This window comes from Elephas maximus, chromosome 10 (assembly GCF_024166365.1).
Source record: "Elephas maximus indicus isolate mEleMax1 chromosome 10, mEleMax1 primary haplotype, whole genome shotgun sequence".
NCBI lineage: Eukaryota > Metazoa > Chordata > Mammalia > Proboscidea > Elephantidae > Elephas > Elephas maximus.
Window position 1 is genome coordinate 7,388,319 of NC_064828.1, and position 17,431 is coordinate 7,405,749.

General features: G+C 42.5%; 1 protein-coding gene across 3 annotated transcripts in view; it reads right to left on the reverse strand.

The window, feature by feature from the left end:
• The window catches only part of SLC12A1 (solute carrier family 12 member 1), a 109,475-nt gene that overhangs the window by 18,244 nt on the left and 73,800 nt on the right, over positions 1–17,431 (reverse strand). For all 3 annotated transcript variants that reach the window (XM_049897759.1, XM_049897758.1, XM_049897760.1), the window contains exon 19: positions 15,809–15,891. In XM_049897759.1, the coding sequence (XP_049753716.1) occupies positions 15,809–15,891 (83 nt within the window). The remainder of the gene's footprint in view (positions 1–15,808; positions 15,892–17,431) is intronic.

Consider the following 17,431-nt stretch of genomic DNA (forward strand, 5'->3'; position numbering starts at 1 on the left):
GTATTTACACAGCTCTGGAAGCGGGCTGTGGCCTGCCACGCAAAGTGAGCACCTGGAGGACCCTGGGAGCTGTTTCAGCAGTTACTACGGGCTACACACTCGGTACCAGGGACTAGGCTGCATTTTATGCCTTCCCAAACAACTTGGAGATAATTACTGTTATTATCCTCATTTTGTTAATGAAGAAACTTAGGCTCAGCAAGGTTAAGTAACGTGTCTGATGTCACCCAGCAAGTGTTGTTAGCTGCTGTCAAGTTGTCCCTGACTCATGGCGACCCCAGACACAATGGGATTGAACTGTCATGATCCATAGGGTTTTCACTGGTTTTTTGGAAGTAGACCACGAGGCCTTTGTTCCTAGTCTGTCTCAGTCTAGCGGTTTTGCTGAAAGCTGTTCAGCATTATAGCAACACACAAGCCTTCGCCGACAGATGGGTAGGGGATCTGCATGAGATGTGTTGGCTTGGAATTGAACCCCGGTCTCTTGCATGGAAGCTGAGAATTCTACCATTGACCCACAATTGCCCCTACCCAGCAAGTAAGAGAGTTCAAATGCAAAGAAGTCTGCTTGACTCCAAATCCTGTAAGCTTCCTACTATGAAGACCTTCTTCTTTTGGCTTATTACTATTATTTCAAAGTTGTTTTATTAACCTCCCCCTCTTCATCTTCAAATGAACCTAAAAACTCTCAGGCAAATATGGCCACTGAAACATGTAATTTGAAAGGGAGGCCCCTAAAGATATAGGTACTTAGGGGCTGCCACTGAGCAGGTGCTCGAATTTGTCCTCAAGGCCCCCTGTTATTATCCACCCTTCTGGGGTATCATAGGCGCCAGCTGTGGGGTAATCTGCTTTCTGCAGTCATCTAGACGCTTTCGGGGCAACTGTAGGAACTGCCCTGGGGAGGGAATTCTTTCTCTTTTCCTTTTCTGGCAGGCTCTAGCATGCCCTGTGATTAGCCACAGATTGCCATGCTTTCTGTCCTTTAGCTGGACAAAAGAGGACAAATATAGCCCTTCTTTGTAACAGTCAGCTGGCTGAGCAAACCGGGAGCTACTCCAATAACCTGCACGAAGAATCTACACAGTCCACCCGTGGCCGAGGAAACCGCAAATTCCCAGGCCTGGGAGACAAAACCAGGTTTTGCTTGAAAAATTCAGGTCCGGCAGTTCCTTCAAAAATGAGAAAGATGGGGGCTGTCAGAAAACATCTATTCCAAAGGCTAAAATCTTCTTGGTTTCCGCCTGGGCTTTTCAGAGCCACAGAGTGGTGTGGTCACCACTTGCGCAGGGATTTTGCAGGTTCTTGTTAGAGTTAATTCTTAATTATTCACTTCGTAGGTGATGTAAGGCCTCCTTCTGTGTGCTCCCTCCTTCCTTCATTTCAGCACTAAGCAGAAGTGATGTTTTGATTATCTCTTCTGAATCATCTATCCGGTGTACCATTTGACACTGTTTGCATGGGAAATCAGGAGTAGACTCTGTTAAAACATTTCTTTCAAGAGGAGGCTGAGCCAGCTGACTTGCAAAAGCGTACCCTTGATGGTACTGCAATTCTTCTACTAGGAATATACCCAAAGAACAGAAAACAGGTCCTCAAACAGTACAAGCACACACATATTCACAGCAGCACTATCTACACAGCAGCTGTTGCGGGTTGAATTGTGTCTGCCAAAAATGTGTGTCAGCTTGGCTAGGCCATGATTGTGTGGTTGTCCTCCATTTGGTGATCTGATAATCCTATGTATTGTAAATCCTACCTCTATGATGTTAAGGAGGCAGGATTAGATGCAGTTATGCTAATGAGGCAGGACTCAGTCTACAGGATTAAGTTGTATTTTGAATCAATCTCTTTTGAGATATAAAAGAGAGAATAGAGCAGAGAGGAGAGGGACCTCATTACCACCAAGCAGGAGGAGCCAGGAGCAGAGTGTGTCCTTTGGACCCGGGGTCCCTGCGCTGAGAAGCTCCTAGACTAGGGGAAGATTGTTGACAAGGACCTTCCCCCCAGAGCTGGGAGAGAGATAAAGTTTTCTCCTGGAGCTGGCACTCTGAATTTGGACTTCTAGCCTTCTAAACTGTGAGAGAACACATTTCTGTTTGTTAAAGCCATCCTCTTGTAGTATTTCTGTTATAGCAGCACTAGATAACTAAGACAGTAGCCAAAAGGTGGAAACAGCCTGGATGTCCATCAACAGATGAATGGATAAACAAGTTGTGGCAAATCCACACAATGGAATACTATTCAGCCATAAAAAGGAATAAAGTACTAATAGAAGGTACGACACAGTTTATCCTCCAAAACATTATGCTAAATGAAAGAAGCCAGACACAAAAGGTCACATATTGTATGAGTCTATTTACATGAAATATCCAGAATAGATAAATCTATAGAGACAGAATGCATTGCTGGTTGCCTGGGGCTGGAGGGAGATGGAATGGGGAGAAACTCCTTAACGGGTGAAGGGCTTGCCTTTGGAGTGATAGAGATATTTTGGAACTAGATAGAGGTGTCAGTTATACTTGATGCCTCTGAATTGTTTACTTTAATATGGCTAATTTATCTTACCTGGACTTCACCTCAATAAATTATGTTTTTAAAGTGTACCATTAGCCACAAGGGGAACAAGGCAAGGAGGTGTGAATGGATAGGCATGAACTGATTCCCATTAGGCTGACAACAGAAATTATTCATCCCATCCCTACTATGCCCACTACTATGTAGTATCTCCTCTGATTCCAGCAGCAATGCCGGACACAGGCAGATATGATATTATTCTCTGTATTTTACCAATAAGGAAATTTGGGCTGGGGAATTTCAAGTGATTTTCCCAAGGCTGTATAGTTAGTGATCCAAGTCTTCGGCTTTCAATTTGGGTATTCATTTCTCTTTACCGCCCTTCTTCAGCAACATGCCCTGACTGCCTGTTAAAAGAATACCCAGTCTGAAATCCCTCAGTCAGAATTAATCTCATCTAGGGTCACTATGAGTTGGAATCAACTTGACAGCAGTTCTGCTTATACCTTGAGTAAATTCCAATAACCATAAATATCAACACAGAACAGAGTTTTAAGATACATGTTTACTTTACGCCCACTTGACTACAAGTTTATGAAGGGCAGGCCTTATACCGTATTTAATTATGGCCATTTATTGTTTACTTTGTGCTCAGTGCAGTGTCAAACATTTTGCAGCAATCATATCTTTTAATCCAAAAGGACAACTCTGTGAGGTAGATGTGAAATTATTCACATCTGACAATGTGAAAAGTGAAACACAGACAGGATAAGTAATTTGACCAAGGTCACAGAGCCAAAAAGTATCAAAGGTGGGATTTGAACCCAAGCCTGTCTAATTCCAAAGCATGTACCTAACTTCACACAGCTTCACCCACATTCTTAGTCATACCATCCCTCTCTGCTTGTGCCTGGCACAATATTTGTGCATAATAGACACTCAATTATAGCTTGTTGAAATAAATAAAAGGTCAGTTCTGTTCCATACAGGTCAGTACTTGTAAAAGTATACTCTTTACAAAGGAGAAGCCAAGCGAAGGTTGCTGGGAAGGGGAAGGGAGAAGTGTGTGTGGAGGGGTAGGTGCAGCAGACAATGCTTGAAAGAAGTTAAGTCAATGTTGCATGCACACACAGTTATAAAGTGGGGCAGCCAGTACCGGTGGTAGAAACCAGGCTATCCGAGACAGAAGGCAGGACAGATGGGATTCATCAGAAGAGTGAGAAGCAAGGGGAGAAGAAGGGTCCTCTTCCTAGATAGGGCCACCACCTGTGCCTCAGGCAGTGCTAAAAACAAGAAAACAAAAAACCCAAGCTTGAAAACAAAAGAGGTGGAACCAAGATGGCGGAATAGACAGACACTTCCGGCGAGCCCTTTTTACAACAAAGACATGAAAAAACAAGTGCATAGAGTATATTTATGACAAGCTAGGAGCCCTGAGCATCAAAGGCAAGCTTAGAAAATGAACTGAGGGGCAGGGGGAGGAAGAGACCGTTCAGAAGAGAAGAGTTACCGGACCTGAATCGTGGGGAGCCCTCAGGCACCATTCCCAGAGCGGCGGTGGACTGGTACTAGCATTAGGCCACAGTTTCCTCAGGGAGAAACAGCCAGCAACACAGGCTACTCATACCTCCGGAACGAGAGAAGATCGGGGCTCTTGGCAAAAGTTAAGTACTCGCATATACCGTGTCCCCACACCCCCAAGCCGGCTTCAGCGGCTGATTTCCCTGGCCTGAGATAGGCCCTGTTGAGTACCTAGAGCCATCCTTCCGGCCTTGGAGAAGGAAAAAATTTGCATTTGGGGGAAAAGATAATTTGCCAGCTCCAGTAACTGGGGGAGCTCAGGACAGAAGCGGCTCCTGTCCAGGCATAAATGGTCTGTGGACTTTGAGCACCTTTTCCATCTGCATGGACCTGTGTCGGTCTGTTTCAGGAGAATAGGCCCTTGGTGGCAGACTTCAACCGTTTCAGCTGTGTGGTGGAGAGATGGTTGTTTGATGTTTGACATTGCTTTGCCTATTAAACGGGGTCCTCACCTACCCACATCAGGGGCCTAAGGACTGGTAGCTCCCCTCAGGTCACCCAGCCACACATGACAGGGGTCCAAGGATTACTGGTACCTCCCAGTCCTTACAACCAACAGCCCATGGTCTGACTGCAGAACGCATCCACCTGCATGCTCTAGGGAACAGGGACACCCTTTCCTCAGAGACACTTGGGGGTTGGTTCTCAACCCCCTGCCTTATTCAGAGTATAACCCCCTGCTGCAACCAGATACCGGTACCTACACCAATCACCCCTGCCCCTCTAAGACTGTAGGACAGAGCCTGTACCACAAACTTGATGATCAGCTACCTGGACACCTGAGCTGAATTCATACAAGAAAAGTGAACGGACTCCTAGACTGATATACCTGATAACAGCTCTAGCCATCTGGGGACAAGGATGTCAGAGCTCCAAAGGTGAAAATAATCAAGCTAGCTCACTCAAGTAGCCCATTTGGGCATATCAAAACAAAACAAAGCAAGAAGCTACAACACAGTAAGCAAACATAAACTAATACAATAACTTATAGATGGCTCAGAGAAATAAGAACCTTTACACGAACAGATATATGCACACCCATGTTCATTGCAGCACTGTTTACAATAGCAAAAAACATGGAAGCAACCAAGGTGCCCAACAACAGATGAATGGATAAATAAATTATGATATATTCACACAATGGAATACTATGCATCGATAAAGAGCATTGATGAATCTGTGAAACATTTCATAACATGGAGGAACCTGGAAGGCATTATGCTGAGTGAAATTAGTCAGTTGCAAAAGGACAAATACTGTATAAGACCACTATTATAAGAACTTGAGAAATAGTTTAGAGAAGAAAATATTCTTTGATGGTTATGAGAAACGGGAGGGAGGGAGGGTGGGAGAGGGGTATTCACTAACTAGATAGTAGATAGGAACTACTTTAGGTGAAGGGAAAGACAACACACAATCCAGGTGCGGTCGGCACAACTGGACTAGACCAAAAGCAAAGAAGTTTCCGGAATAAACTGAATGCTTTGAAGGCCAGCATAGCGGGGGCGGGGGGGTGGTTTGGGGACCATGGTTTCAGGGGAGACCTAAGTCAATTGGCATAATAAAATCTATTAAGAAAACACTTTGCTTCCCACATTGGAGAGAAGCGTCTGGGGTCTTAAATGCTAGCAAGCAGCCATCTAAGATGCATCAATTGGTCTCAACCCACCTGGATCAAAGGAGAATGAAAAACACCAGGACACAAGGTAATCACGAGCCCAAGAGAAAGAAAGGGCCATATAAACCAGAGACTACATCAGCCTGAGACCAGAAGAGCTAGATGGTGCCTGGCTACAACAGATGGCTGCCCTGACAGGGAACACAGCAGAGAACCCCTGAGGGAGCAGGAGAGCAGTGTGATGCAGACCCCAAATTCTTATTAAAAAAAACCAGACTTAACGGCCTGACTGAGACTAGAAGGATCCCGGTGGTCATGGCTCCCAGACCTTCTGTTGGCCCAGGACAGGAACCATTCCCAAAGCCAACTCTTCAAAAAGGGACTGGACTGGACAATGGGCTGGAGAGGGATGCTGGTAAGGAGTGAGCTTCTTGGATCAGGTGGACACTTGAGACTATGTTGGCATCTCCTCCCTGGAGGGGAGATGAGAGGGTAGAGGGGGTTAGAAGCTGACGAAATGGACACGAGAAGAGAGTGGAGGGAGAGAGTGGGCTGTCTCATTAGGGGGAGAGCAACTGGGAGTATGTAGCAAGGTGTATGTAAGTTTTTGTGTGACAGACTGACTTGATTTGTAAACTTTCACTTAAAGCACAAACTTAAAAACAAAACAAAAACAAAAAACCCAAGCTTATCGCTGTAGAGTTGACTCCGACTCATGGCGACCTCATGTGTTACAGAGTTGAAGTGCTCCATAGAGTTTTCTTGGCTGTGATCTTTCAGAAGCAGAACTCCTGGCCTTTCTTCCTCTAGGTAGATTTGCCCTGCCAACCTTTAGGCCATCCAGGAACTGTTTCACAGGAAATTGAAATCTTCCATATCAGACGATTTCTTAGCATATTAGATGATTTCTTAGCATATCATGGTTTATTAAACCACATTGTCTGAGAGAGCGAGAGTGAAGAGCCAAGAGTAAGATCAAGAGTGTAAAAGCCTGCTCTTCTCTCTTTCGAAGGTTTTAAGAGAATCCAAGAGGTTCTGATGGTGGAAGAAAAAAACTTAGACCTGTGGGTTCTATCAGTTGGTTTCTAACACATTTCTTCATATCTAACCTCCAAACAATTCTCATAGTAAGAACAAAGAGTGAATCCTGGGCCATATCTTGATGGAAATGCCAAAACCTTCTAAACAGTAGTTGCTATATTTTCGAGTGCTCTATAAACTGGCTGCACATAATCAGTTGGAGTGACTATATTTTGAAATTCAGTTTACTTGTTAAGATTGTCTTGAATGTTCTATTTCCAGTCTTTTTTCTAAAGGTGTCTTTTAGAAATAGGCAGGAGACCAGATGTACTGTCTGACAGAGACTGGAGGAACCCCTGAGACTATGGCCCCCAGATGCTCTGCTAACCCAGAACTGAAACCATTCCCAAGCCCAGTTTTCAGATAAAGACTAGACAGGACTATATATAAAAAAAAAAAAAAAAAGCACACGTGAGGAATGTGCTTAGTTCAATCAAATATATGAGACCAAATGGGCAGCTCCTGTCCAAAAGCAGGATGAGAAGGCAGGAAGGGACGGAAATTGAAAATCAGATGAACGGACACAGGGAACCCAATGTGGAAAGGGGGAGCATGCTGTCATATTGCAGGGATTGCAATCCATGTCACAAAACAATGTGTGTATAAATTTTTGAATGAGAAAATAACTTGAGCTATAAACTTCTACCTAAAGAACAATGGAAAAAAAAGAAAGAAAGAAAACGAAACAGGCAGGAGTCCACAAATGACAATCGGTGTTGACTCCCAAGGATACAGAGTAGCCAGTCACCTGACAGAGGAAGGGAAACCCGCTGGGGAATTGCATGCCCTCCCATTTCACAGTATCCTTTCTCTATATTAATTATTAAATTATGATTCTTTCCTTGGTCGATCAACTCAAAGCTGTAACTGCTCATATGAATCAATGTGCTGTGCCCCAGATGAAGTCTAGTTGAACTGAAGGCAGGAAGCAATCCTGCAGGGGTTGCCTTCCAATCAAGTAATTATTTACTCACACTGCCATCTGTCTTTATCTTGCTGAGCTACTCCATCACACACAGCTGTGACCCCGTACTCTGAGATGGCCGTAAATCACATGGTACTCACACGTGATACTTGATCACAATAGATTGCAAATCACATTTCATCACTTTATTTCCTACCAGTATAATCTGGACTCTTTGTTGCAGTGGGCAAACCTGCTAAATACCCCTGGGGAGTGAACAATATGAAATACAGCATTTTTTTGTGTTGTTGGTCGATAAATTAATTTATTAAGAGAAACTATCAGCCAACGTTATTGAATGAGTTGCTGCAGTACATAAGTTATAATGTTATGGGCATCGATCTTATTTATCTAAAAAGTTATCCTCCTCACATAAGCCTGTGGCAGAGTATAGAAATAATTGTCATTAGCTGGGAAATCACCTATAAAGCTGATTTCTAGTCACTGCTTTATTAACTACCGTATATGGGCACCCTGAATTGCCAATATTTCTTTTAAATTATAATCTGGGATGACACTGTGGTATCTGTGTAGGAAAAGCTATGAAGATGATCATTAACATACTATAATGCAGTACTTAAGATTTATCAGGCCCTTATTAAGCCCTGTATTACAGTGTAATATAATGAAACACAAGCTTATTTCTTCCAATTCAAAATCTCATATGAGGTTTGTGTCATCAATTACATAAACTTCAAAATGATGCATGGAAATGCAGCATGAAGTTAATTTCTATCATTAGGCTGTTGTCCTTTTTTTCCCCACATGTTCTTTATGTACTTGTGCAGCATTTTTTTGTTTGTTTACCCCAGATAGTTGGTACTTCTAATTATTTTATTAGCATGTCACCGTATTTCCTGTTTCTTGGCTAGGAAGCAGAAATACTTCAAACATCAAAGTTGATTTAAATAGGATATGTCTCCTGGGAAATTAAAAGGGGATGCAGTTCACTGCCAGGATTCTTTGAGAAATACTACAGAATTTGATTGCTGTATTGCTTTGTAGGACTAAATTGATGGTACATTTTGGCAGATGGAGTAATGATGGGTGGGGGTAATATTTTTCAGCTACATCGCATCTTTCAGCTTGAAGAGATCAACATAACACACAAAGCAAATGTGTAATCTACATACAAATTGTGTTTTGTATTCTAATATTTCAGATGTAAACACTGCAGCGCAATGGCTGGAGAACTAAGGTAAACCCAGCAAGTGAGCAGCAGAGCAGGTCTCCTAATGTCAGCACCTTGTAATTGCCCTCAGAGGGGACATCTACCACAGACCGGCAGCACCTACACTGGGCATTTTAAGGAATACAGGGAAATAGCTTTGCCCCATCCCGTGCTGACATTTCACCACTGCCACCACTACGTAAGTCATTGCCCTGTCTAGTTCTCTTTTTTAGAAAAGGTAGACTAGAGGTAGAATAGTAGGTTCTGGCTTCAAAGAGATATAGATTTAAAAAACTAATCATTAACTTTATATGGAAAGGAAAGAGGCCTGGATAAGTAAAGTATTATTGAAGAAGAAGAACAAAGTAGGAGGCCTCACACTACCTGACCTTAGAAACTACCGTACAGCTACAGTAGTCAAAACAGCCCGGTACTGGTATAATGGCAGACACATTGACCGGTGGAACAGAATGTAGAGCCCAGATGTAACTCCATCTACCTACGGCCACCTGATCTTTGATAAAGGCCCAAAGTCCATTAAATGGGGAAAAGACAGTCTTTTTAATAAGCAGTGATGGCAAAACTGGGTGTCCATCCGTAAAAAAAATGAAACAGGACCCACACCTCACATCATACACAAAAACTAATTCAAAATGGATCAAAGATCTAAATATAAAACCACAAACTGTAAAAATCATGGAAGAAAAATATAGGGTCAATATTAAACCAAAAAAACCCAAACCCATTGCCATCTAGTCTATTCCAACTCATAGCGACACTATAGGACATAAGGGTTCCAAGGAGTGGCTGGTGAACTCCAACTGCTGACCTTTTGGTTAGCAGCCGAGCTCTTAACCACTACACCACCAGGGTTCCAGGGTCAACATTAGGGGCCCTAATACATGGCTTAAACAGCATACAAACCATAATTAACAATATACAAACACTGGGAGATAAGCTAGATAAATGGGATCTTCTAAAAATTAAACACGCTCATCACAAAACTTCACCAAAGAGTAAAAAGAGAACCTACAGGCTGGGAAAAAATTTTTGGCTATGACATATCCAACAAAGGCCTAATCTCTAAAATCTATAGAAAAGTCCAACAGCTCTACAATAAAAAAGACAAATAATCCAATCAAAAAATGGACAAAGGATACAAACACGCACTTCACCAAAGAAGACATTCATTTGGCTAACAGACACATAAGGAAATACTCTCCATCTCTAGCCATTAGAGAAATGCAAATCAAAACTACAATGAGATACCACCTCACCTCAACGTTACTGGCAGGAATTAAAAAAAAAAAAAACAGAAAATAATAAATGTTGGAGAGGTTTCAAAGAGATTGGAATTCTTACATGATGCTGGTGGGAACGCAAAATGGTACGATCATGTTGGAAAAAGATATGGCACTTCCTTAAAAAGCTAGACATAGAAATATCATACTATCCAGAAATCTCACGCCTAGGAATATATCCTAGAGAAATAAGAGCCATCACATGAATAGTCATATGCACACCCATGTTCATTGCAGCATTATTCACAATAGCAAAAAGATGGAAACAACCTAAGTGCTCATCAACAGATAAGTGGATAAACAAACCACGGCACATGCACGTGATGGAATACTACACAGGGATAAAGAATGATAATGGGTCTGTAAAACTCTCACAACATGGATGAATCTGGAGGGCATTATGCTGAGTGACATAAGTTAATCGCAAGAGGACAAATACTGTATGAGACCACAATTTTAAAAACTGGTGGAAATGTTTCCACATAAAAAGAAACAATCTTTCATGGTTAGGAGGGAGGGGAGGGGTGGGAAGGGAAAAATAGTAACTAGATATTAGATACGTGGTAACTTGTGTAAAGGGTAAGACAGTACACAATACTGGGGAAGTCAGCACAACTTGACCAGGGCAAAGTCATAGAGGCTTCACAGACACATCCAAGCTCCCTGAGAGCTACTGGGCTGAGGGCTGCGGACCATGGACTACGGGGCCATCTAGCTCAACTGGCATAACACAGTCTATAAAGAAAATGTTCTACCTCTAACTGTGGTGAGTTGCGTCTGGGGTCTTAAATGCCTGAAAGCAGCCATCTAAGATGTATCTACTGGTCCCATCCCGGCTGGAGCAAAGGAGAATGAAAAAAGCCAAAGACACAAGGGAAAGATTACTTCAGAGCAGGAGAAAAATGTAGAAAAAACTCAAATTCACACAAAAAAGACCGGTCTTGCTGGTCCAGAGACTGGAGAAACCCTGAGAGTATGGCCTCCAGATACCCCTTTAACTCAGCACTTAAGTCACTACTTCAGTCAAAGATTAGGCAGTCTATAGGGCCAACAATAACACACGTGAGGAACATACTTCGCAGCTCAACCATGTATATGAGACTAATGGGCAAAGACAAGAAGGCTGAAAACTGGATGAATGGAAACAAGGAACCCGGAGTGGAGAAGGGGAGCGTTTTGACACATTGTGGGGTTGGCAACCAATGTCACAAAAACAATTTGTGTATTAACTGTTTAATGAGAAACTAATATGCTCTGTAAACTTTCACCTAAAGCACAATAAAAAACAGACAAACAAAACCAAGATACACAGGTTTGAATTCCAGCTCTCTCTCCAGCTCTACCAATTACTAAATAGCCTTGTGAGTCTTGGGTAAGCCTCAATTTTATCAGCTGAAAAATGGGAACAATAATGGTGCTTTCCTCATAGGGTAGTTGGGAAGAAAAATGGCATAATGTATGTGAACATGAAGCATAATACTTGGCACATCATAGTCATCACATGAAGTGCTTAAGAATGTTAGGTTTTGTGACTAATCGATTAAGTTCTACTAGGAAGAAATATAAAAATGAATCATGAATACTGAGTGGAAATTAGTGTGCCTGATCTGGAAATGTAAAATATACATAAAAGAGAAAAAGGGCCTAGAAAAGGGAAGCCAGAGACACCTAAGATACCCTTTATGCAACAATTTTGGGTAGGGTGGTGTTTACCCCCAGTTTTATTTTTTCATATGTAATCATAGAGTATACATAATCCAACAGGGGCTCTCTGTCCTGTACAAATGCTTGATCTCTAGTTTCTTCTTTTTTCCACCTCCTCCAAAATCCACCAGAATGGTTGCATCAAAAAATTAACCTAATTTGCTCATATTCCCTCTGTTATGGTGGATACAATCATGAAAGGGTCAAATGGAATCCGGATCCCCCCGGCACCAGCACTCTCAAATCTTTTATATACTTTTTCTTTCTCTTGAATTCCCCAGCAAAGCACTAACCCCCTTCTACTCTTACTGGTGACCAAATGCTCCTGGAGAAAACTGGACAACTGTAAGTGGGTTCTCACTGTTGTATGCTGATCAGCTTTTGACTTTTCATTCCCCATCATGCCCATGTTAAACTCTCATTAGCCTTCTCATCCTCAATGAAACCATGCCTTTTAGGAAGAACCCATTGCCCCAAATTCAAGGTGAGAACCGAGGCTATTTTGCATGATCTTCCTCAACTTACTACCCTACTGTTACAAATCCAGGTACAGCATCACTGATATTCAGCTCCTTTGCATCGGTTTTAGAAGATGAAGTGCTTTTCATCTCTTTCAGGCTATTCACGCCCTTCCCCTGATTACTGCTTGTTCCTCAAGGATCTTACTCCATGGGCCACCCGTTTCTTTGCCTGCATCTTCAAACTCTCCCATTTGGTTGGGCTCATTTCCTCAGACTGGAAGCATATCTGTGTCTCCCATTCTAAAGTCTATAGGTGTCCCTGTAGTAAATCTTCTCAGTCTCATTCCTCTCTGTAGGATCCAAACTCCTCAGAATGGTTGGTGACATCCATATTCTCTGCTCCGTTGGCTCATATTCTCTCCTCAACCCACTGCAATCTGGATTCTGTCAACACTGTTCTAACAGAAATTGCTCTCACTAAGATCATTTGTGTGATGTCAATGATCAATACTAAGGAACATTTCATTCATTATTTTACTGGAATTTTCGGCTGTTGGTTATTGTCCCTGTTTTGAGCACTCTGCTCTCGTGGATTCCATGACACTATAGACTCCTGGTTTCCTTACCTTTCTGACAGGTCCTTTGCTGCCTCTTCTTTGAGGCTCTTCTCCTGTGCCCTGGACTCTCGACTACACGTATTCTTTAGGCTATTTTATCAAGTGACAGGGTTTCAATTTTCACCTTAATTGCCATGTCTTCTAAATATACATCTACAGCTCAGACTTCTCCTTTAAGACTAAGACTCAACTATCTAACCACCTGTTGGCCATCTCCAGTAGGATTTCCCAACAGAGTTTTTTTTTTTTTTAATTGAGCCAGGCTTCTCCTCATTAAACCTACTCTTTCTCTTGCATTTCCCATTTCCATTGGTGGCTCTAACATTCATCTAATCAGCCAGGCTTTCTTCACCCCTCCCTCTCCCTTATGCCACTCATCCGATCGGCCCCCAAATGCTGCCCTTTGTACCTCCTAAGTACCTCCAAATTCTGTCCTTTTCTCTTCATTCCTACTGAGATAGCCCCAGTTCAAGCTGGCACCTTCTCTTGCTTTGATTATTATAAAAATCTTTTGACTTGTTTCCGTGTTTCCATTCTAGTCCTTTTTGAGACAATCCTCAATAGAACTGAAAGAGTACGTGATCTGAAACCCCAAATTTGACCACATACTCCTGCACTTAAATCCCTTCAAAAGTTCCTCATTGTCTACAGAATATGGTCCAAGCTATTTAATATGGCAGACGAGATGATTTTAATCTGGCTCCCCCTTTACGTGGGCAATCTTATATTTTTCTATTCTCTGCTTCCTACATTTCATTTCAATGACACTAACCTGCTTTCAGTTGCCTATATATCCCTTCCTCCATGCTTCCATGTCTTCACGCCTTTGTTAATGCTATCCTCTTTGCCAGGAATGCCATTCCCCACACTCCCACCTCATTTTTCTCTTCTCTAACATTGCTTAGTGTTACAGTTGAATTGTGTCTCCCAAAAAAATACGTTGCAGTCCTAGTCCCTACTACCCTGGAAGGTGACCATATTTGGAAATAGAGTCTTTGCAGATTAAATTCGTTAAATTAACATTAGGTCATACTGGAGTATGGTGGTCCTAATCCAGTATGACCTGTGTCCTTATTAAAAAAGAAGAGACACAGACAGACACAGAGGGAAGACGGCCACATAAAGACTGGAGCAGTAACGAGTTATACTGCCACAAACCAAGGAATGCCTGGTTCTACTAGAAGTTGGAAAAGACAGGGAAGATCTTCCTCTAGAGCCATCAGAAAGGCGACAGACCTGCTGACACCCTGAATTCAGACTCCTGGCCCCCAGAACTGCGAGAGAATAAATTTCTGTTGTTTTCAGCTACCCAGTGTGTGGTAATTTGTTATGGCAGACCTAGGAAATGTAAAAGCCTGGTCAACCCCTACTTATCTACTAAATCTCAATTCAAGGGTAATTTCTGCTAGGAAGCCCTCTTGGCGTTAAGTTCCTCTACTCTCTTTCCCATAATACTCTACCTGTACCTATTATCATGCTAATGACAGATCCATTTTCATTACTAGGCTCTGAGTCCCTTGAGGGCGCAGACACTTTAAGCATAGTCTACCCAGTACCTGCTGTTGTTAGGTGCCTGCTGTCGTTAGGTGCCTGTTGTCGTTAGGTGCCTGTTGTCGTTAGGTGCCATTGAGTCAATTTTCAACTCAAAGCAACCCCATGTGACAGAGTAGAATTGCCTCATGGGGTATTCTAGGCTGTAAATTTAATTTTCTTTTTTTTAATCTTTATGGAAGCAGATTGCCAGTTCTTTTTCCCATGAAACTGCTGAATGGGTTCTAACCATCAACCTTTTGGTTAGCAGCCCAGCTTTTAACCATTGTGTCATCAGGGCTCCTTTGATACACAGTTGTTGTTGTGTGCTACAGAGTCGATTCCAACTCATAGAAACCCTACAGGACAGAGTAGACCTGCCCCCATAGGGTTTCCTAGGCTGTAATCTTTATGGGAGCAGATCATCAGGTCTTTTCTCCTGCAGAGCTGCTTGTGGGTTCAAACCTCTGACCTTTTGGTTAGCAGCTAGGCTCTTAACCATTGCACCACCAGAGCTCGAAAACATAGTAGGCACCCCAAAAAATATCTGTTGAAATAATGAAACCAACACAGAAATAAATCTCAGTGTTGTGTCTTTGGTGGAACTAGCATTTCTTTGGCCCTGTTGTAAAGTTCTGATGGAGACAGAAGTCATGGCTTGGTGTCCTGCCCTAATCTTCAGTGACTTTTTAGATGTGGCCATTATTTCTAGACACAGAATATGTTTAAATTCTAAGACTAAACAAGTACACCAAACCCTGTGCCAGGAAGAAGCAGAGTCACTAATCTGAATTAGCGTTTCTGCCTCCTGCTTAGATTAGTGATTCACAGCATGAGACTTTCAGGCTCATTTCCACGTCAGCTACAAACCAGATCATAGACTTTAAAAAACAAAATGCAGGTTTTTCCGAAGAAAGAATTAATCTTCATTTTCTGAAATATCTTGCAGCAATCAGGCTGTTTTACCGAAGGTGTTTATTTTCAGTGATGCTGGCTTTGTGTTCTTGTGGTAAGAAAAATAATTGATGACTACCTTGAGTTACTCTGTATTTCTGGTTAGCAGGGCAAAGGCCACTTGTGTTGGTCGTGGGGAAAGCACTGGGGCGGGGGAGGTGGTGCGCACACCGGGGCCGGCGCTGGGATGGACGCTCCGTGGCTGGGGTTTGCCTGTAGCTCCCTGCTGTATACCCAGCACCTGGGACAGTGCCAGGCACAGGGTAGGTGCTCAGTCACTAGCTGTTGGTTGAGTAAAGGAAGTACATACCTTGCACCTGAAGAACCTGAGAGATGTCAAACCCTTGGCTGATTCTGACTATGACCACGCCAATCTCAAAATCAAACGCATCGCTGAAAGAAAAGCAAAATGACTAGTGATTTAAATGGCTCTTTTTTTTTTTTTTAATCCCCAAGTTCTGAACTAATATAAAACTTGCTTCTAGGGTTTTGATATAAAATTAAACTATTAACATTCACGCTTTAGAACACAGCCAAGAGCTGGTGCCTTTTCCGTTTGTTTGTTCTCTCATTGCGCCTTTTTAAAATGTATCCTAGGTAACCGAAGGCCAAGCCAAAACAAAACCCGTTGCCATCTGGTTGATTCCGACTCGTGGTGACCCCGTGTGTTGCCCAGTAGGACTGTGCTCCACAGGGTTTGCATGGCTGTGACCCTGACTCGTGGTGACCCCGTGTGTTGCACAGGAGAACTGTGCTCCACAGGGTTTGCATGGCTGTGACCATGAAAGCAGATCGCTAGGCCTGTTTTCCAAGGCTCCTTTGGGTGGGTTGAAACTGCTAACCTTTCGGCCAGTAGTAGAGAGCTTGACTGTGCTGCTGTATCCTAGGTAACAAACAAAAAACAAGAGCAACCAAATCCATTGCCATCAAGTTGAATCTGACTCCTAGTGACACTATAGCACAGGGTAGAACTGCCCCATAGGGTTTCCAAGGAGAGGGCTGGTGGATTGGAACTGCCAATGTTTTGGATAGCAGCCAAGCTCTTAACCACTGCACCACCAGGGCTCCATATCCTGGGTAGTGGGAATTAAATCATTTGCTCTGGAGCCAGTTATTAAAATAATACCATCAACTAGACTTCTGACTAAGAGATCTTCACATTCTTTTAAAACAATGGATTCTTTTATACAATAAACGAAATAATCACTGACCTATTTAGAAGAGAGAATTTTCAAGCTGCAAAGACCCTTTGGAATTGTCAGACACGCCTCCTACCTATGGAGGAGGACTCTTTCTACAATGCTGATAATGTCAAGTTCCTGGATAAAAATCTCCTCTGTTCTTCTAAGGAAATTTCACCATTGACTCTGGACAGGCAATTTAAGGCAACGGTTTTTTCATAGCAATTTTATGTAGCTGGAGATGGCCCTTGTGTCTTCTCTACACCCACCCAGTGGAATCACATTATCTAGAAAGGGAAAGAAAGGCTCTCTTTCTTTTATCTCTGTTCCTGTAGAATATGTTTTCTCTGGTCCTCAATAGGGAGCTGAAGCAATTGATGCTTTGAATACGTTTAGAATTTTCTCCTCAGGAGTGTTTTGTTCAATCTTCTAAGACTTGAAACCTAGGGCCCCTTTCCATTGGGTCACCCTCCCCTAGACACTCTGCAGTCTGTGACTGTCCCACCTTATGCAAGCGAGTTTTGAATGGACAATGTAAACCTAGATTTTTAGATAATGATATAAATAAGGTCAGAGCAATATGAATATCCACTCAAAATTCAAACCACAAATGATCTTCATTTAGCAAAACCGATTCGTCCTAGCAAAAGTTGGCAGAAAGTAAATTCTTGAGAAGCAAACCCTTGATTGTCTTTGATTACAAAAAGCAGACATTGTAGCCTCCCAAAAAACATTTGGATTCTGTGTTAAGC